This window comes from Strix uralensis, unplaced genomic scaffold, assembly GCF_047716275.1.
Source record: "Strix uralensis isolate ZFMK-TIS-50842 unplaced genomic scaffold, bStrUra1 scaffold_325, whole genome shotgun sequence".
Lineage (NCBI taxonomy): Eukaryota > Metazoa > Chordata > Aves > Strigiformes > Strigidae > Strix > Strix uralensis.
In genome coordinates this window covers 62,627-82,228 of record NW_027436919.1, presented here as the reverse complement: position 1 = coordinate 82,228, position 19,602 = coordinate 62,627, and the positions used below count along the sequence as shown (strand labels likewise).

The 19,602-nt window shown below is 68.0% G+C and overlaps 1 protein-coding gene across 1 annotated transcript in view; it reads left to right on the top strand.

Annotated features, from left to right (window-relative positions):
- Positions 1 to 314: 314 nt before the first annotated feature.
- The window catches only part of LOC141938815 (ryanodine receptor 1-like), a gene marked incomplete at its 5' end in the record, with an annotated part of 78,872 nt that continues 59,584 nt past the window's right edge, over positions 315 to 19,602 (top strand). Inside the window, 19 exon segments of the mRNA XM_074857826.1 lie at positions 315 to 408; positions 494 to 587; positions 689 to 766; positions 1,795 to 1,951; positions 3,070 to 3,234; positions 3,901 to 4,022; positions 4,895 to 5,081; positions 5,686 to 5,821; positions 7,036 to 7,131; positions 7,840 to 7,958; positions 8,205 to 8,338; positions 9,326 to 9,567; positions 11,410 to 11,454; positions 11,457 to 11,601; positions 13,861 to 14,080; positions 15,421 to 15,525; positions 16,088 to 16,191; positions 17,480 to 17,563; positions 18,591 to 18,750. Coding sequence (XP_074713927.1) covers positions 315 to 408; positions 494 to 587; positions 689 to 766; positions 1,795 to 1,951; positions 3,070 to 3,234; positions 3,901 to 4,022; positions 4,895 to 5,081; positions 5,686 to 5,821; positions 7,036 to 7,131; positions 7,840 to 7,958; positions 8,205 to 8,338; positions 9,326 to 9,567; positions 11,410 to 11,454; positions 11,457 to 11,601; positions 13,861 to 14,080; positions 15,421 to 15,525; positions 16,088 to 16,191; positions 17,480 to 17,563; positions 18,591 to 18,750 — 2,487 coding nt within the window.

Below are 19,602 nucleotides of genomic sequence, written 5' to 3'. Positions count from 1 at the left end.
ACACGACCCCATTACACGTGTTCATGCCCCTGTGACACACGCGTGTGCCCCCATGACACACACACGCCCATGACACACATGTTCATGGCCCCGTGACACACGTGTGTGTCCCCCCATGACACACACGACCCTCTGACACACACGCCCCCATGACACACGTGTTCATGCCCCGTGACACACGCGTGTGTCCCCATGACACACACGACCCCGTGACACACACAACCCCATGACACACATGCCCCCGTGACGCACACACGCCCCGTGACACACGTGTTCATGCCCCCATGACACACGTGTGCCCCCGTGCCCCCCAGCACCTCTCCACGGCCAGCGGGGAGCTCCAGGCCGACGCCTCCTTCATGCAAACCCTGTGGAACATGAACCCCATCTGCTCCGGCTCCGAGGAAGGTGGGTGCTGGGGCGCTGGGGGGTCCCCCCCCCATTTTTGGGGAGGGGGTCCCGCACGCCCTGACCCCCCCCCGCGTGTCCCCAGGCTACGTGACGGGCGGCCACGTCATGCGCCTCTTCCACGGCCACATGGACGAGTGTCTGACCCCCTCGGCGCCGGATCAGGGCGAGGAGCGCAGGTTTGGGGGGGCCCCCCCGGGTTTTGGGGGTCAGATTTGGGGGGGGGATCCCCAAGTGACACCCCCCCCCCCCCCAAAATCGTCCCCCCGTGTCCCCGCAGCAGCGTGGTGAGCTACGAGGGGGGGCCCGTCTGCACCCACGCTCGGTCCCTCTGGCGCCTGGAGCCGCTGCGCATCAGGTACGGGGGGGGGGGAGTTTTTGGGGGGTGGGGGGGGTCCCCTCCCCTCCTGGGGGGTCCCCGGGACACCCTGGGACACCCCCCATGTCCCCACCCGGTGGCCTCCATGTGCCTTACTGCAGGTGACACGTCCCCGTGTCCCCCCCCCATGTCCCTGTGACCCTGTGACCCCTCCCTGTGTCCCCCCCAATCTCCCTGTGACCCCTCCCTGCCCCCATCTCCCCTCCCCGTGTCCCCACCCTGTCCCCCCCATGTCCCTGTGACCCCTCCCCGTGTCCCCCCCCACCCCTCCCTTGTGTCCCCATATCCCCATGAACCCTCCCTGCTGTCCCCATGGCCCTGTCACCCCCCCCATGTCCCCCCAACCCCTTCCTGTGTCCCCCCACCCCTTCCCATGTCCCCATCACCCCCCATGTCCCCTGTCCCCCCATGTCCCCATCTCCCCCCCATGTCCCCATCTCCCCCCCCATGTCCCCTCCCCCCCCATGTCCCCTCACCCCCCATGTCCCCATCTCCCCCCCCATGTCCCCTCCCCCTCCATGTCCCCATCACCCCCCATGTCCCCATCTCCCCCCCCATGTCCCCATCACCCCCATGTCCCCATCTCCCCCCCCATGTCCCCATCACCCCCCATGTCCCCATCTCCATCCCCATGTCCCCATCTCCCCCCCATGTCCCCATCTCCATCCCCATGTCCCCATCACCCCCCATGTCCCCATCTCCCCCCCATGTCCCCATCACCCCCCATGTCCCCATCTCCATCCCCATGTCCCCATCTCCCCCCCCATGTCCCCATCTCCATCCCCATGTCCCCATCACTTCCCATGTCCCCATCTCCCCCCCCATGTCCCCATCACCCCCCATGTCCCCATCACCCCCCATGTCCCCATCTCCCTCCCCATGTCCCCATCACCCCCCATGTCCCCATCTCCATCCCCACGTCCCCATCTCCCTCCCCCAGTCCCCCCATGCCCCCCACCCTGTCCCCCATCCCCCAATGACACCCCACGTCTCGTGTCCCCCCCCAGCTGGAGCGGGAGCCACCTGAAGTGGGGACAGCCCTTCCGCCTGCGACACGTCACCACGGGCCGGTACCTGGCGCTGAGCGAGGACAAGGGCCTGGCCGTGGTGGAGGCGGCCGCCGCCAGCACCCGCGCCGCCGCCTTCTGCTTCCGCGCCTCCAAGGTGGGGACAAGGACGGGGGGACACACCCGCTTTTGGGGGGCGCGGGGTGGTCCGGGGGTCCCCGAGGGATGGGCTGGCTCGGGGGCGCGGGGTGCTCACGGCGGTGGGGGTGGCCCCTGTCCTGGCCCCGTTTGGGTGACACCTTGGCCCCGTGCTGGGCCCTGTCCTGGGCCTGGCCCTGTCCAGGCGCTTGGCCTTGTCCCTGTCCCTGTCCCCATCCCGGTGCCAATTCCAGTCCTGTCCCCATTAGTGTCCCCATCCTTGTCCCATCCCTTCCCTGTCCACATCCTTGTCCTTGTCCCCATCTTGGTCCCCATTTGTGTCCCCATCCTTGTCCCGTCCCACTTGTGTCCATATTTGTGTCCCATTTGTGTCCCATTTGTGTCCCCATTTGTGTCCCCATTTGTGCCCCATTTGTGTCCCCATTTGTGCCCCATTTGTGTCCCATTTGTGTCCCCATTTGTGCCCCCATTTGTGCCCCATTTGTGCCCCATTTATGCCCCATTTGTGCCCCATTTGTGTCCCATTTGTGTCCCCATTTGTGCCCCATTTGTGTCCCCATTTGTGCCCCCATTTGTGCCCCATTTGTGCCCCATTTATGCCCCATTTGTGCCCCATTTGTGTCCCATTTGTGTCCCCATTTGTGCCCCATTTGTGCCCCATTTGTGTCCCCATTTGTGCCCCATTTGTGTCCCCATTTGTGTCCCCATTTGTGCCCCCATTTGTGTCCCATTTGTGCCCCATTTATGCCCCATTTGTGCCCCATTTGTGTCCCATTTGTGTCCCCATTTGTGTCCCCATTTGTGTCCCATTTGTGTCCCCATTTGTGCCCCATTTATGCCCCATTTGTGCCCCATTTGTGCCCCATTTGTGCCCCCATTTGTGTCCCATTTGTGCCCCATTTGTGCCCCCATTTGTGCCCCATTTGTGCCCCATTTATGCCCCATTTGTGCCCCATTTGTGTCCCCATTTGTGTCCCCATTTGTGCCCCATTTGTGTCCCCATTTGTGTCCCCATTCATCCCCATCCCAGCCCTCCGCTGCTCCCTACCCCTGTCCCCACGCGTGTCCCCGTCCCCTCCGCGGGGTCCCCTGACCCCCCCCTTCCCCCCCCTGCAGGAGAAGCTGGAGGTGGTGGCCAAGCGGGACGTGGAGGGGATGGGGACCCCCGAGATCAAGTACGGGGAGTCGCTCTGCTTCGTGCAGCACGTGGCCAGCGGGCTCTGGCTCACCTACGCCGCCGCCGACACCAAGGCCCTGCGCCTCGGGGTGCTCAAGAGGAAGGTGAGGGGCTCAGAGGGGGCCGGGGGGGGGGGCCTGGAGTGTCTCGGAGGGGGGCTTTGGGGGGTGCAGGGGGCTTTGGGGCATCTCTGAGGGGGCTTTGGGGCATCTGCAGGGAGTCTTTGGGGTATCTTTGGGATTTTTGGGGTCTCTGGGGTCATGGGGGGCTCAGGGGGGGCTGGAGGGGCCTGGGGCATCTTCAGGGGGGTCTCCAGGGGGCTTTGGTCTGTGCAGGCGGCTTTGGGGCGGTTCTGGGGGGGCTTTGGGGCATCTCCAGGGGGTCTGTGGGGCATTTTTTGGGGAGTATGGGGTCTCTGGGGGTATTGGGGTGCTCAGGGGGGGCTGGGGGGGCACTGGGGCATCTCCAGGGGGTCTGGGGGGGGTTGGGGGGTTTGGGGCATCTTTAGGGATTTGGGGGTCTCTGAGCAGCACTGGGGTGTCCCCAGGGGGTCTTGGGGGCATCTTTGGGGGTTTGGGGGTCTCTGGGGTCCTTGGGGGGGGGGGGTCTGAGCAGCACCGGGGTGTCCCCAGGGGCTCTTTGGGGCACCTCTGAGGGGCCCTTTGGGGGGTCTCTGGAGGTGTCTGGGAGGCGCTGGGATGCACTGGGGGGGTCCGGGCCCCCCCCCTCAGGCTGACACCCCCCCTCCATGTGTCGCGTCCCCCCCCCAGGCCATCCTGCACCAGGAGGGACACATGGACGACGCGTTGTCCCTCACCCGCTCCCAGCGCCAGGAGTCCCAGGCGGCGCGGATGGTCTATAGCACGGCCGGGCTCTACGGGCACTTCATCAGGTGGGGGGGCTGGGGGGGCCATGGGGGTTCGGGGGGGTGTGGGGGGGCCATGGGGGGGTTGGGGTGTGGGGGGAATGGAGGGGTATAGGGGATATGGGGGGTGTGGGGCTGGGGATGGTCTATAGCACGGCCGGGCTCTACGGGCACTTCATCAGGTGGGGGGGGCTGGGGGGGCCATGGGGGTTCGGGGGGGGCTATGGGGGGCTATGGGGGGAAATGGGGGGGGGTATGGGGGCTATAGGGGGCTATGGGGGGCTATGGTGGGATATGGGCAAAAATGGGGGGGTTATGGGGGCTATGGGGGGTTATGGGGGGCTATGGGGGGATATGGGGGGGTCATGGGGGGCTGGGGGGTCTATGGGGTGCTGTGGGGGGTTGTGGGGGGCTATGAGGGGGTTATGGGGGCTATGGGAGGGCTATGGGGGGGTCATGGGTGGGCTGGGGGGTCTATGGGGTGCTGTGGGGCGTTATGGGGGGCTATGAGGGGGTTATGAGGGGGTTATGGGGCTATGGGAGGGCTATGGGGGGGTCATGGGGGCTGTGGGGTCTATGGGGTGCTATGGGGGGTTGTGGGGGGCTATGGGGGGTTATGGGGGGGTTATGGGGGCTATAGGGGGTTATGGGGCTGCTCTATAGCCTGGCTGGCCCCTATGGGCACTTCATGGCTGGGGGGGGGTCTGGGGGGGTCCTGCAATAGGTCTGGGGGGGTTGGGGGGGTCTGGGGGGTCCTGCAATAGGGCTGGGGGGCTGGGGGGGTCCTGCGATGGGTCTGGGGGGGTTGGGGGGGTCTGGGGGGGTCCAAGGCCATAGGGTGGGGTGGGGGCTGTGTGGGGCTGACCCCCCCTTTCCCCCCGCTTTCCCCGCCCCTGCAGGAGCCTGGACAGCCTGAGCGGGCGTGGCCGGGGGGCGCCCCCCCCCGCGCTGCCCATCGCCGCCGTGATCCTGAGCCTGCGGGACCTCATCGGGTATTTCCAGCCCCCCCCCGCCGACCTGCAGCACGATCGGCGCCAGAGTCACCTGCGGGCGCTGCGCAGCCGCCAGAACCTCTTCCAGCAGGAGGTGGGGGGGGGCAGGACCCCCCAATCCCCCCCCAGCGGGGATGGGGGGCGCCGGGGGGGGGGTCGTGGGGCCAAGGGGGTGCTGGGGCTGGCGGGTCCTGGGGGCTCCTGGGGCTGGGGGTGCGGGGATGCTCGTGGGGTTGGGGGTGGCAGAACCTCTTCCAGGAGGAGGGGGGGGGGTCGGGAGCCCCCCGAGGTTTTTTGGGGGGTCTGGGGGGGTTCTGGGGGGAGTCCTTGGGCCGGGGGGTGAAGGGGGGGATTGTGGGGGTGGAGGGTGCAGGGATGTTCATGGGGTTGGGGGTGTCAGAACCTCTTTCGGGGGCGGGGGGGGGAGGGGGGGCCGGGACCCCCCCCCCGCCCCGAGGTTTTTGGGGGGGAGATGGGGGAGCTCGGGGAGGGTCTGGGGGGGTTCCTGAGGCTGGGGGGCTGCCGAGGGGGGGGGGGATGGAGTCCTGAGGTGTGGGGGTACGGGGGGTGCCCAGAGCTCGCCGTGGGTGCTGCCAGGGGGACTCGTGGGGTGGCTCAGGGGTGATGGGGGGGCTGTGGGGTAAAGTGGGTGGGGAGGGGGGACCCTCAGGGTGACCCCCCCCCCCCGCGGTCCTCAGGGGATGATCTCGCTGGTGCTGAACTGCATCGACCGGCTGAACGTGTACAGCACCGCCGCGCACTTCGCCGAGTTCGCCGGGGAGGAGGCGGCCGCCTCCTGGAAGGAGATTGTCAACCTGCTCTACGAGCTGCTGGGTGGGGGGGCTGGGGGGGCTGGGGGGGCCGGGGGGGGCTGTGGGGCGAGATGGGGGGGCTGTGGGGGAGATGGAGGGGCTGGAGAGCGAGATGGGGGGGATGGAGGGAGGGATGTCAATGGGCTCTACGAGATGCTGGGGGGGGGCTGGGGGGTGCTGGGGGGCGAGATGAGGGCTGGGGGGTGCGATGGGGGCTGTGGGGCAGTGGGGGGGGCTGGGGGGCGAGATGAGGGCTGTGGGGTGCGATGGGGGCTGTGGGGCAGTGGGGGGGGCTGGGGGGCGAGATGAGGGCTGTGGGGTGCGATGGGGGCTGTGGGGCAGTGGGGGGGGCTGGGGGGCGAGATGAGGGCTATGGGGTGGGATGGGGGCTGTGGGGCAGTGGGGGGGGCTGGGGGGCGAGATGAGGGCTGTGGGGTGGGATGGGAGCTGGGGGGCAGTGGGGGGGGCTGGGGGGCGAGATGAGGGCTATGGGGTGGGATGGGGGCTGGGGGGTGGGGTGTCAACCTGCTCTATGAGCTGCTGAGCTGCTGGGGGGGAGGCTGGGGGGGGGGGGGGGGCTGGAGGGGGCCTGGGGGGCAAGATGGAGGGGCTGGGGGGCTATGGGGCAGTATGGGGGGCTATGGGGTGCGACAGGGGGCTGTGGGGTGGTGCGGGGGCCTGTGGGGCAGGATGGGGTGTAACAGAGGTGGGACAAGGGGCTGTGGTGTGGACAAGGGTCTAGAGATCAATATGGGGGGCGGTGGGGTGCTGTGGGGGGCTGTGGGGTGCTATGGGGTTCTATGGGGGGTTGTGGGGTGCTATGGGGGTTGTGGGGTGCTGTGGGGTGCAATGGGGTGCTGTGGGGTGCTATAGGGGGCTGTGGGGTGCTATGGGGGGCTATGGAGTGCTATGGGGGGGCTGTGGGGTGCTGTGGGATGCTGTGGGGTGCTATAGGGGGCTGTGGGGTGCTGTGGGGTGCTATGGGGGGCTATGGAGTGCTATGGGGGGGCTGTGGGGTGCTGTGGGATGCTGTGGGGTGCTATGGGGTTCTATGGGGGGTTGTGGGGTGATATGGGGGTTGTGGGGTGCAATGGGGTGCTGTGGGGTGCTATAGGGGGCTGTGGGGTGCTATGGATTGCTATGGAGTGCTATGGGGGGGCTGTGGGGTGCTATGGGGTGCTGTGGGGTGAGCGGCGGCCGAGGCTGTGGGTCCCTGACCCCCGCCGTGCCCCCCAGCCTCGCTGATCCGGGGGAACCGCGCCAACTGCGCCCTCTTCTCCACCAACCTGGACTGGCTGGTCAGCAAACTGGACCGGCTGGAGGCCTCCTCGGGTCAGCCCGCAGGGGGGCTGGGGGGGGTGTGGGGCTGGGGGGGCCCTGTGGGGCTGGGGGGATCATATGGGGCGTGGAGGGTTTTGTGGGGCTGGGGGGGGATCGTGTGGGGTGGGGGGTGTCGTGTGGAGCTGGGAGGGGTCGTGTGGGACTGGGGGGGTCATGTGGGGCTGGGGGATTGTGTGGGACTGGGGGGTCGTGTAGGGCTGGGGGGGGAGTATGTGGGGTGGGAGGGGACGTGTGGGGCTGGACACCTTCACGTGGGAGCAGGAACCAGGGGGGTCGTGTGGGGCCACAGGCCCTTGTGCAGAGGCTGGGACCCACATGTGGGTCTGGGGAACCTTCCTGTGGGGCTGGAGACCCCCTGATGTGGGTCTGGGGACCTTCCTGTGGGGCTGGAGATGCCCTGATGTGGGTCTGGGGACCTTCCTGTGGGGCTGGAGACCCCCTGATGTGGGTCTGGGGACCTTCCTGTGGGGCTGGAGACCCCCTGATGTGGGTCTGGGGACCTTCCTGTGGGTCTGGGAAGCCTGATGTGGGGGTGAGGACCCTCCTGTGAGTCTGGAGACGCTGATGTGGATCTGGGGACCTTCCTGTGGGGCTGAGGACCCTTCCTGTGGATCTGGGGACCTTCCTTCTTATGGGTCTGGGGACCTTCCTATGGGGCCAGCCCCCTTGATGTGGGGCTGCCCCCCCGTGCCCCCGCAGGCATCCTGGAGGTGCTGTACTGCGTCCTCATCGAGAGCCCCGAGGTGCTCAACATCATCCAGGAGAACCACATCAAGTCCATCATCTCCCTCCTGGACAAACATGGCCGCAACCACAAGGTGGGGACGGGGGGGTGGCGGAGGGGTGTGGGGGGGGGTGTGGGGGTGTGGGGGGGCCCCACACACGTGGGCCCAGGTGGCCAAGAAGGCCAGTGGCATCCCTGGAGGGGCTGAAGTCGGGGTGACCCGGTGCTGAGGGATCTGGGGGAGGTTCGTGGTGGGGCTGGAGGAGCTCCGAGGGCTTTTCCAACCCGGATCATTTTGGGGTTCAGTGTTTGTGACCCCCCCGCCCCCCCCCGCCCCCAGGTTCTGGACGTTCTCTGCTCCCTCTGCGTCTGCAACGCCGTGGCCGTACGCTCCAACCAGAACCTCATCACTGAGAACCTGCTGCCCCGCCGCGACCTCCTGCTCCAGACCGGGCTGGTCAACTACGTCACCAGGTGGGGCCTGGGGGGGGATTTGGGGGGGGTCCAGGGGGGGTTTAAGGGGGGGCTGGGGGGTTTAGGGGGGCCTAGGAGGGGTCTGGAGGATGTGGGGAGGCTCTTGGAGGCTCCTTGAGGTGGGACTTGGAACATCATGGAGGGCTCTTGGCTGCCCCAGAGGGGTCTCAGGTGCCCCCGGGGTGTCTTGGGGTGCTCCAGGGGAGTCTTGGGGTGCCCCTGGGGGTCTTAAGGTGACCTTGGGGTGCTCCTTGGGGGTCTTGGGGTGCCCCTGGGGGTCTTAAGGTGACCTTGGGGTGCTCCTTGGGGGTCTTGGGGTGCTCCTGGGGGTCTTCTGGTGCTCCTGGGGGGCTTTTGGGGGGCCCTGGGGGGATTTAAGGGGGGGCTGGGGGGTTTAGGGGGGCCTAGGAGGGGTCTGGAGGATGTGGGGAGGCTCTTGGAGGCTCCTTGAGGTGGGACTTGGAGCAGCCTGAAGGGCTCTTGGCTGCCCCTGAGGGGTTTGGGGGTGCCCCAGGGGGTCTTGAGGTGCCCATGGGGGTTTTGGGGTGCCTTGGGATGCCCCTGGGGTGCTCCTGAAGGGTCTTGGGGTGCCCCTGAGGTTCTTGGGGTGCTCCTGAGGGTCTCTGTGTGCACGAGATGTTCCTGGGTTCTTGGGGTGCTTGAGGGGGGGTTTCAGGGTGCCCCTGGTGTTCTTGGGGTGCTCCTGGGGGTCTCCTAGAGGTCTTGGTGTTTTCTTGGAGTGCTTTGGGGGGCTCCTGGGGTTCTTGGGGTGCTTCATGGGGGTTTCAGGGTACCCCTGGGGTGCTTGGGGTGCTCCTGGGGGTTTCTAGGTGATCCTGAGAGGTTTTGGGGGAGACCTGAGGGTCTCTGTGTGCCCACGGGAGCTCCTGGGGTTCTTGGGTGCTCCGGGGGGCGTCTCAGGGTGCCCCTGGGGATCTCGGGGTACTCCCAGGTGTGCTGACCCCCCTCTTTACCCCCCCCCAACAGCGTGCGCCCCAACATCTTCGTGGGGACGCACGAGGGCTCCACGCAATACCCCAAGTGGTACTTCGAGGTGGCGGTGGAGCGGGCGCGGCCCTTCCTGGGGGCGCAGGGCACCCACCTGCGGGTGGGCTGGGCCGCGGCCGGCAGCTACAGCCCCTCGCCGGGGGGGGGCACGGGCTGGGGGGGCAACGGCGCCGGCGACGACCTCAGCTCCTTCGCCTTCGACGGCCTCCACCTCTGGACAGGTACGGCCGCCACGTGGCCCCAGCGTGACCCCTCACCCCCAACGTGGCCCCTGGCCCCCAACATGGTGGCCAGAGTCACAACATGGCCCCCGACGTGGCCTCTGTCTCCCAACGTGGCCCCTGTCCCCCAAAATGGTGCCCAGTGTCACAGCGTGGCACCCAACATGGCCCCCAGTGTCACAACATGGCCCCCAACGTGGCCCCTGGCCCCCAAAATGGCGCCCAGTGTCACACCATGGCCCCCAATATGGCCCCTAATATGGCCCCTGTCTCCCAACATGGCCCCTGTCCCCCAAAATGGCGCCCAGTGTCACAACGTGGCACCCAACACGGCCCCCAGTGTCACAACATGGCCCCTAACATGGCCCCTGGCCCCCAGAATGGCCCCCAGTGTCACAACGTGGCACCCAACATGGCCCCCAGTGTCACAGCATGGTCTCCAATGTGGCCCCTGTCCGCCAATGTGGCCCCGATGTCATGACGTGGCACCCAACACGGCTCCTGTCCCCAAAATGGCGCCCAGTGTCACAACGTGGCACCCGACGTGGCCCCTGTCTCCCAACATGGCCCCTGTCCACCAAAATGGCGCCCAGTGTCACAGTGTGGCACCCAACACGTCTCCAGCGTGGCCCCTGTCCCCCAATGCGGCCCCGATGTCATGACGTGGCACCCAACATGGCCCCCAGTGTCACAACATGGCCCCCAGCGTGGCCCCTGGCCCCCAACTTGGCCCTTGTCCCCCAAAACGCCGCCCAGTGTCACAACGTGGCACCCAACATGGCCCCCAGTGTCACAGCATGGTCTCCAACGTGGCTCCTGTCCCCCAGTGTGGCCCTGATGTCATGACGTGGCACCCAACATGGCCCCTGGCCCCCAAAATGGCGCCCAGTGTCACAACATGGCCCCCAATGTGGCCCCTGTCCCCCAGCATGGCCCCAATGTCATGACGTGGCCCCCAATATGGCCCCTGTCACCCAACGTGACCCTTGTCCCCTAAAATGGCGCCCAGTGTCACAACGTGGCACCCAGCGTGGCCCCTGTCCCCCCAACGTAGTCCCAATGTCATGACGTGACACCCAACATGGCCGCCAGTGTCACAGCGTGGCCCCCAGCGTGGCCCCTGTCCCCCAGCATGTCCTCTGGTGCCACCACATGTCCCCCATTCCCGGCGTGTCCCCAGTGTCACAGCGTGGCCCCCCACGTGTCCCCTGGTGCCACAACGTGTCCCCTGATGTGTCCCCTGTCCCCTGTCGTGTCCCCAGTGTCACAGCGTGTCCCCCCACATGTCCCTTGGTGCCACCACGTGTCCCCTGTCCCCTGTTGTGTCCCCAGTGTCACAGCGTGTCCCCCCACATGTTCTCTGGTGCCACCACGTGTCCCCTGATGTGTCCCCCGTCCCCTGTCATGTCCCCAGTGTCACAGCGTGTCCCCCCATGTGTCCCCTGGTGCCACAACGTGTCCCCTGATGTGTCCCCTGTCCCCTGTTGTGTCCCCAGTGTCACAGCATGTCCCCCCATGTGTCCCCTGGTGCCACCACGTGTCCCCCTGGTGCCATCATGTGTCCCCTGGTGTGTCCCCTGTCATGTCCCCAGTGTCACAGCGTGTCCCCCCCATGTGTCCCCTGATGCCACAGTGTGTCCCCTGGTGTGTCCCCCGTCCCCTGTCATGTCCCCAGTGTCACAGCACGTCCCCCCACATGTCCCCTGGTGCCATGGCATGTCCCCTGCCGTGTCCCCCACCCTCTGTCCCGTCCCCAGCGTCACAGCGCGTCCCCCCACATATCCCTCGGTTCCCCCACGTGTCCCCCGGTGCCACCACATGTCCCCCGGCGTGTCCCCGCAGGGGGGGTGGCCCGGGCTGTGGCCTCTCCGCAGCGGCGGGCGCTGGCCCCGGGGACGTGATCAGCTGCTGCCTGGACCTGGGGGTGCCCAGCGCCTCGTTCCGCATCAACGGTTGCCCCGTCCAGGGGGTCCTCGAGGGCTTCAACCTCGACGCCCTCTTCTCCCCCGTCGCCAGCTTCTCCGCAGGCGTCAAGTGAGGGGGGGGCACACGGGGGGACGGGGGGGGCAGAATGGGGGGAGTGGGGGGCACCCCTGGACCTGCCCTGGGGTGAGGGAGGGGCTGCTGGGGGGGGCGCTGGGGGTACAGGGGGTCTGTGGTGTCCGGGGTGATGGGGGGTGATGGGGGGCTGGGGGATTCGGGGAGGGGATTTGGGGGGATTCTGGGGGGTGTTGGGGGAGTTTGGGGGGTCTGGAGGGATTGGGGGGGGGCATGGGGGAAGATATGGGGCTGGGGGATTCTGGGGGGGGTTGGGGGAGTTTTGGGGGGCTGGAGGGATTTGGGGGGGGCATGGGGGGAAGATATGGGGCTGGGGGATTCTGGGGGGGTTGGGGGAGTTCTGGGGGCTGGAAGGATTTGGGGGGGGCATGGGGGGAAGATATGGGGCTGGGGGATTCTGGGGGGGTTGGGGGAGTTCGGGGGGGGCTGGAGGGATTTGGGGGGGGCATGGGGGAAGATATGGGGCTGGGGGATTCTGGGAGGGGTGGGGGAGTTTTGGGGGGCTGGGGGGATTGGGGGGGCATGGGGGGAAGATATGGGGCTGGGGGGATTCTGGGGGGGTTGGGGGAGTTTTGGGGGGCTGGAGGGATTTGGGGGGGGCATGGGGGGAAGATATGGGGCTGGGGGATTCTGGGAGGGGTGGGGGAGTTTTGGGGGGCTGGGGGATTGGGGGGGCATGGGGGGAAGATATGGGGCTGGGGGGATTCTGGGGGGGTTGGGGGAGTTTTGGGGGGCTGGAGGGATTTGGGGGGGCATGGGGGAAGATATGGGGCTGGGGGATTCTGGGAGGGGTGGGGGAGTTTTGGGGGGCTGGGGGGATTGGGGGGGCATGGGGGGAAGATATGGGGCTGGGGGGATTCTGGGGGGGTTGGGGGAGTTTTGGGGGGCTGGAGGGATTTGGGGGGGGCATGGGGGGAAGATATGGGGCTGGGGGATTCTGGGGGGGTTGGGGGAGTTTGGGGGGGCTGGAGGGATTTGGGGGGGGCATGGGGGGAAGATATGGGGCTGGGGGGATTCTGGGGGGGTTGGGGGAGTTCTGGGGGCTGGAAGGATTTGGGGGGGGCATGGGGGGAAGATATGGGGCTGGGGGATTCTGGGGGGGTTGGGGGAGTTCGGGGGGGGCTGGAGGGATTTGGGGGGGCATGGGGGGAAGATATGGGGCTGGGGGATTCTGGGGGGGGTTGGGGGAGTTCGGGGGGGGCTGGAGGGATTTGGGGGGGGCATGGGGGGAAGATATGGGGCTGGGGGATTCTGGGAGGGGTGGGGGAGTTTTGGGGGCTGGGGGGATTGGGGGGGCATGGGGGGAAGATATGGGGCTGGGGGGATTCTGGGGGGGTTGGGGGAGTTTTGGGGGGCTGGAGGGATTTGGGGGGGGCATGGGGGGAAGATATGGGGCTGGGGGATTCTGGGGGGGTTGGGGGAGTTCTGGGGGCTGGAAGGATTTGGGGGGGGCATGGGGGGAAGATATGGGGCTGGGGGATTCTGGGGGGGTTGGGGGAGTTCGGGGGGGGCTGGAGGGATTTGGGGGGGGCATGGGGGGAAGATATGGGGCTGGGGGATTCTGGGGGGGGTTGGGGGAGTTCGGGGGGGGCTGGAGGGATTTGGGGGGGGCATGGGGGAAGATATGGGGCTGGGGGGATTCTGGGGGGGTTGGGGGAGTTTTGGGGGGCTGGAGGGATTTGGGGGGGGCATGGGGGGAAGATATGGGGCTGGGGGGATTCTGGGTGGGTTGGGGGAGTTTTGGGGGCTGGAGGGATTTGGGGGGGCATGGGGGGAAGATATGGGGCTGGGGGGATTTGGAGGGATTCTGGGGGGATTCTGGGGGGCTGGAGGGGTTCAGGAGGGGCTGGGGGAAGTTGTGGGGCTGGGGGGTGCTGGAGGGATTCGGGGGGGCTGGGGGGAAGCTGTGGGGCTGGGGGGAAGTTGTGGGGCTGGGGGTGCTGGAGGGATTCGGGGGGGCTGGGGGAAGCTGTGGGGCTGGGGGGAAGTTGTGGGGCTGGGGGTGCTGGGGGGGTTCTGGGGTGCTGGGGGGGTTCTGGGGGGGTGCTGTGGGGGGTGCTGTGAGCTTGGGGGGTTCTGGGGGGTGGCTGTGAGGTTTGGGGGGGGCTGTGGGACTGGGGGGGTTGCTGTGAGGTTGGGGGGGTTCTGGGGGGCCTCTAGGAAGCTGGGGGGCTGCCGGGGGGTTGTGGGGGTGCAGGGGGAGCTGCCCACCCCCCCGTACCCCCCTTTCCCCAGGCTGCGCTTCCTCCTGGGGGGTCGCCACGGGGAGTTCCAGTTCCTGCCCCCCCCCGGGTACTCGCCCTGCGCCGAGGCGCTGCTGCCGCGCCAGCGCCTGCGCCTGGAGCCCATCAAGGCCTATCGGGGCGAGGGGCCCCCCGGAACCCGCAGCCTCCTGGGGCCCACCCAGGCCCTGCCCCACACCGCCCTCACCCCCTGCCCCGTGGACACCCTCCAGGTTGGGGGTTTGGGGGTGCTGGGGGGAGGGGAGAGGGGGTGGAGGGGGGCTTGGGGGGGCCTGGGGGGTGCTTGGGGGGATTGGGGGGTGTTTGGGGGTGCTGGGAGGAGTGGAGAGGGGGTGGAGGGGAGCTTTGGGGGGTGCTGGGTTGGGTTTTGGGGTGCTGGGGGAAGTTAAAGGGTGCTGGGGGGGTTTGGGGGTGCTGGGAGGGAGTGGAGAGGGGGTGGAGGGGCGCTTTGGGGGGCCCGGGGGTGCTTGGGGGTGTTGGGGGGTATTTGGGGGTGCTGGGGAGGAGTGGAGAGAAGGTGGAGGGGGGCTTTGGGGGGTGCTGGGTTGGGTTTTGGGGTGCTGGGAGGAGTGGAGAGGTGGTGGAGGGGGGGCTTTGGGGGGCCTGGGGGGTCTTGGGTGGCGGTTTGGGGGTGCTGAGGGGTGCTTTGGGAGATTAGGGGGGGTTTGGGGAGTGCTGGGGGGGTTTGTGGGGTGCTGGGGGGTGCTTGGGGGGATTGGGGGGGATTGGGGGTGCTGGGGGAGAGTGGAGAGAGGGTGGAGGGGGGCTTTGGGGGGTGCTCGTGGGGTTTTGGGGTGCTGGGAGTGAGTGGAGAGGGGGTGAAGGGGGTCTTGGGTGGGGGGGATGCTGGGCGGGTTTGGGGGGTGCTGGGGGATTTGGGGGTGCTTGGGGGGATTGGCGGGGTTTGGGGGTGCTGGTGGAAGGGGGAGAGAGGGTGGAGGGGGGTTTTGGGGGGTGCTGGAGGGATTTGGGGGTGCTGGGAGCGAGTGGAGGGGGATTTGGGGGGTGCTGGGTGGGGGTTTGGGAGTGCTGGGGGGAGGTTAAGGGGCGCTGGTGGGATTTGGGGGTGCTGGGAGGGAGTGGAGAGGGGGCAGAAGGGGGATTTGGGGGGCCTGGGGGTCTTGGTGGGGGTTTGGGGGTGCTGGAGGGGGTTGGGGGGGGTGGGGAGTGCTGAGGGGGTTGGGGGTGCTGGGGGGCACTTGGGGGGATTGGGGGGTTTGGGGGTGCTGGGGGAGAGTGGAGAGAGGGTGGAGGGGGGTTTTGGGGGGACTTGTGGGGGTCTAGGGGGGCTTGGGTGGGAGTTTGGGGGTGCTGGGGGGTTTGAGGGTGCTGGAGGAGCTTGGGGGGTTTGGGGGTGCCGGGGGGGGAGAGTGGAGAGGGGTTGAGGGGGGCTTGGGGGGGGTCTGGGGGGTCTTGGATAGGGATGCTGGGGGGCTTGGGGGGAGTTCTGGGGGTGGAGGGGGGGCTTTGCGGTGCCTGGGTGGGGGTTTGGGGTGCTGGGGGGGTGCTGGGGGGTGGGGTTTGGGGTCACCCCCACCTGTGTCCCCCCCAGATCGTGCTGCCCCCCCACCTGGAGCGAATCCGGGAGAAGCTGGCGGAGAACATCCACGAGCTGTGGGCCCTGACCCGCATCGAGCAGGGCTGGACCTACGGCCCCGTGAGTCGGGGGGAGCCCCCAAAACCCCCCCGGGGGCGACAGACCCACCGCGAGCTCCCCCAAAACCCCCTGACCCTCCCCGAGGCCCCCCCCGGGATGGACAGACCCCCCCTGAGCCCCCCAAAATCCCCCTGAGGTACAGTGGGACCCCCAAAGCCCCCCCCCCAGTTCCCCTGGGGTGCAGTGGGGACCCCCTGACCCCCCCAATCCTCTTGGGGTGCACTGAGCCCCCCCACCGAGCCCCCTGGGGTGCAACGAGCCCCCCCAAACCCCCCTGGGGTGCACTGAGCCCCCCCTAAGCCCCCCTTAATGCCCCCAGGGAAGCAATGGGACCCTCTGAGCCCCCCCCTGAGCCCCTCTGGGGTGCACAGACCCCCCCCAAGCCCCCCCCAATCCTCTTGGGGTGCAGAGCCCCCCCCCAAACCCCCCGGGGTGCACTAAACCCCCCTTAACGCCCCTGGAGTAGCAACGGGACCCCCTCTTACCACAGCAGAGCCCCCCCCTCGATCCCCTCGGGTTTTGGGGTGCCGTGGGGGGGTGCTGACCCCCCCGGCCCCCCCAGATTCGGGACGACAACCGGCGGCTGCACCCCTGTTTGTTGAGCTTCCACAACCTCCCCGAGCCCGAGCGGGGCTACAACCTCCAGATGTCGGGGGAGACCCTCAAGTAAGGGGGGGCTGGGGGGGGCCAAGGGGGGGGCTGGGGGGGCCGGAGGGGGCTGGGGATGGGTTTTGGGGTCCCCCGTTGCTCTGTGCTCCCCAGGCTGGGCTGGGTTTGGGGTGCCCCCCGGCTGGGGCTGTGTTAGGAGCTGGGTTTTGGGGTGTCCCCCTCCCCAATCACCCAGGGACCCCCCCCAGGTAGGGCTGGGGGATGATTTTGGGGTCCCCCCTCTTGCCACGTCACCCCAAAATGGGCCGGGAAAGGGCTGGGGATGGTTTTGGGGTCCCCCATCACGCTGTGACCCCCTGGATGTGTCTGGGATGAGGGCTGGATTTTGGGGTCCCGCCCTGTGCTGTGCCCCCCGCCGACCAAGCCAGGGGCTGGTTTTGGGGTCCCCCCCCATGCCATGCTCCCCCCAACTGAGCCAGGGGCTGGTTTTGGGGTCCCCCCTGTGCCATACCCCCCCAGACCATGCTGGGGGCTGGGTTTTGGGGTGCCCCCCCTGTGCCGTGCCCCCCCTGACCAAGCACAGGAGCTGGTTTTGGGGTCCCCCCTGTGCCGTACCCCCCCCAGACCGTGCTGGGGGCTGGGTTTTGGGGTGCCCCCCCTGTGCCGTACCCCCCCAGACCATGCTGGAGGCTGGGTTTTGGGGTGCCCCCCCTGTGCCGTGCCCCCCCTGACCAAGCACAGGAGCTGGTTTTGGGGTCCCCCCTGTGCCATGCCCCCCCCCGACCGAGCCAGGGGCTGGTTTTGGGGTCCCCCCTGTGCCGTGCCCCCCCTGACCAAGCACAGGAGCTGGTTTTGGGGTCCCCCCTGTGCCGTACCCCCCCAGACCGTGCTGGGGGCTGGGTTTTGGGGTGCCCCCCCTGTGCCGTGCCCCCCCTGACCAAGCACAGGAGCTGGTTTTGGGTCCCCCCTGTGCCATGCCCCCCCCCGACCGAGCCAGGGGCTGGTTTTGGGGTCCCCCCTGTGCCGTGCCCCCCCTGACCAAGCACAGGAGCTGGTTTTGGGGTCCCCCCTGTGCCGTACCCCCCCAGACCGTGCTGGGGGCTGGGTTTTGGGGTGCCCCCCCTGTGCCGTGCCCCCCCTGACCAAGCACAGGAGCTGGTTTTGGGGTCCCCCCTGTGCCATGCCCCCCCCCGACCGAGCCAGGGGCTGGTTTTGGGGTCCCCCCTGTGCCGTGCCCCCCCTGACCAAGCACAGGAGCTGGTTTTGGGGTCCCCCCTGTGCTGTGCCCCCCCTGACCGAGCCAGGGGCTGGTTTTGGGGTCCCCCCTCACCCCTGGCCCCCCCAGGACGCTGCTGGCACTGGGCTGCCACGTGGGAATGGCCGACGAAAAAGCTGAAGAAAACCTCAAAAAGATCAAACTCCCCAAAACGTGGGTTTGGGGGGGCTGGGGGAGGGGGGGGAGTGGCCCCCCCAAAATCTCTGGGGATGGGTCCCGATGTGGGGAGGGGGGTGTTACTGGTTTTTTTGGGGGGGATTTGGGGGTCTTTGTCAGGGCGTTGATGGGATTGGGGGGGGTCTCGGGTTGGGGGGTCTGCAATTTGGGGGTGTCACCTGGGGGTCCCAGTTATTGGGGGGTCCCCTGGGTTGGGGGGTCCTTGGTTGGGGGAGCTCCCATGTAGGGGGGCACCCTCTTTGGGGTCTCAGGGAGTTTTGGGGGGTCTCTGGGGGTTTTGGGGTCACTGGGGTGGTCTTGGGGGGTCACTGGGGGTTTTGAGGTCACTGGGGGTTCTTGGGGGGCTCTCTGTGGGTTTTGGGGTCACTGGAGGGGTCTTGGGGGGTCTCTGGGGGTTTTGGGGTCACTGGGGGGTTCTTGGGGGGTCTCTGGGGGTGTCTCAGGGGGTTTTGGGGTCACTGGGGGGTCTTGGGGGGTCTCTGGGGGTTTTGGGGTCACTGGGGGGGTCTTGGGGGGTCTCAGGGGGTTTTGGGGTCACTGGGGGGGTCTTGGGGGGTCTCTGAGGATCTCTGGGGGTTTTGGGGTCACTGGGGGAGTCTTGGGGGGTCTCTGGGGGTTTTGGGGTCACTGGGGTGTCTCTGGGGTCTTGAGGGGGGTTGAGGAGTCTCTGGGGGTTCTCAGGGGGTTCTGGAAGGTTTTGGGGACTCTGGGGGCATCTCTGGGGCTTTTGGGGGGTCTCTGGGGTTTCTGGGGGATTTTGGGGTCACTTGAGGGGTCTTGGGGGGTCTCTGAGGGTCTCTGTTTTTTTGGGGTTCACTGGGGGGGGTCTCTGGGCTCTTGGGGGGTGGATTTGAGGAGCCTCTTGTGGCTCTCGGGGTTCTGGAGGGTTTTGGAAACTGGTGGTTTTAGGGTCTCTGGGGGGGGTTTCCCCGCGGGTTTTGGGGTGTGTCTGGGCATTTTGGGGTGCAGCTGGGGGTCCCTTCACCCCCCCCGCCCCCCCCAGGTACACCATGTCCAACGGGTACAAGCCGGCGCCGCTGGACCTGGCGCACGTGAAGCTGACGCCGGCGCAGCTGACGCTGGTCGATCGTTTGGCCGAGAACGGCCACAACGTCTGGGCCCGCGACCGCGTCCAGCAGGGCTGGACCTACAGCACCCTGCAGGTGGGGGCCCCCCGAAACCCACAGGGACCCCCAAAACCTCCCAGGGGCCCCCAAAACCCCCCAGGGACCCCCAAAACCCACAGGGACCCCCAACCCCCTCAGGGACCCCCCAAAACCTCCCAGGGACCCCCAAAACCCCCCAGGGACCTCCACAGCCCCCAGGGACCCCCCCAAAACCCACAGGGACCCCCAACCCCCTCAGGGACCCCCCAAAACCCCCCAGGGACCCCCAAAACCCACAGGGACCCCCACAGCCCCCAGGGACCCCCCCAAAACCCACAGGGACCCCCAACCCCCTCAGGGACCCCCCAAAACCCCCCAGGGACCCCCAAAACCCACAGGGACCCCCACAGCCCCCAGGGACCCCCCCAAAACCCACAGGGACCCCCAACCCCCTCAGGGACCCCCCAAAACCTCCCAGGGACCCCCAAAACCCCCCAGGGACCCCCAAAACCCACAGGGACCTCCACAGCCCCCAGGGACCCCCCCAAAACCCACAGGGACCCCCAACCCCCTCAGGGACCCCCAAAAACCTCCCAGGGACCCCCAAAACCCCCCAGGGACCCCCAAAACCCACAGGGACCCCCAACCCCCCTCAGGGCCACCCAAAAACCTCCCAGGGACCCCCAAAACCCCCCAGGGACCCCCAAAACCCACAGGGACCCCCAACCCCCTCAGGGACCCCCCAAAACCCCCAGGGACCCCCAAAACCCACAGGGACCCCCACAGCCCCCAGGGACCCCCCCAAAACCCACAGGGACCCCCAATCCCCTCAGGGACCCCCCAAAACCTCCCAGGGCCCCCCAAACCCCCCAGGGACCCCTAAAACCTCCAGAAACCCCAGAGACTCCC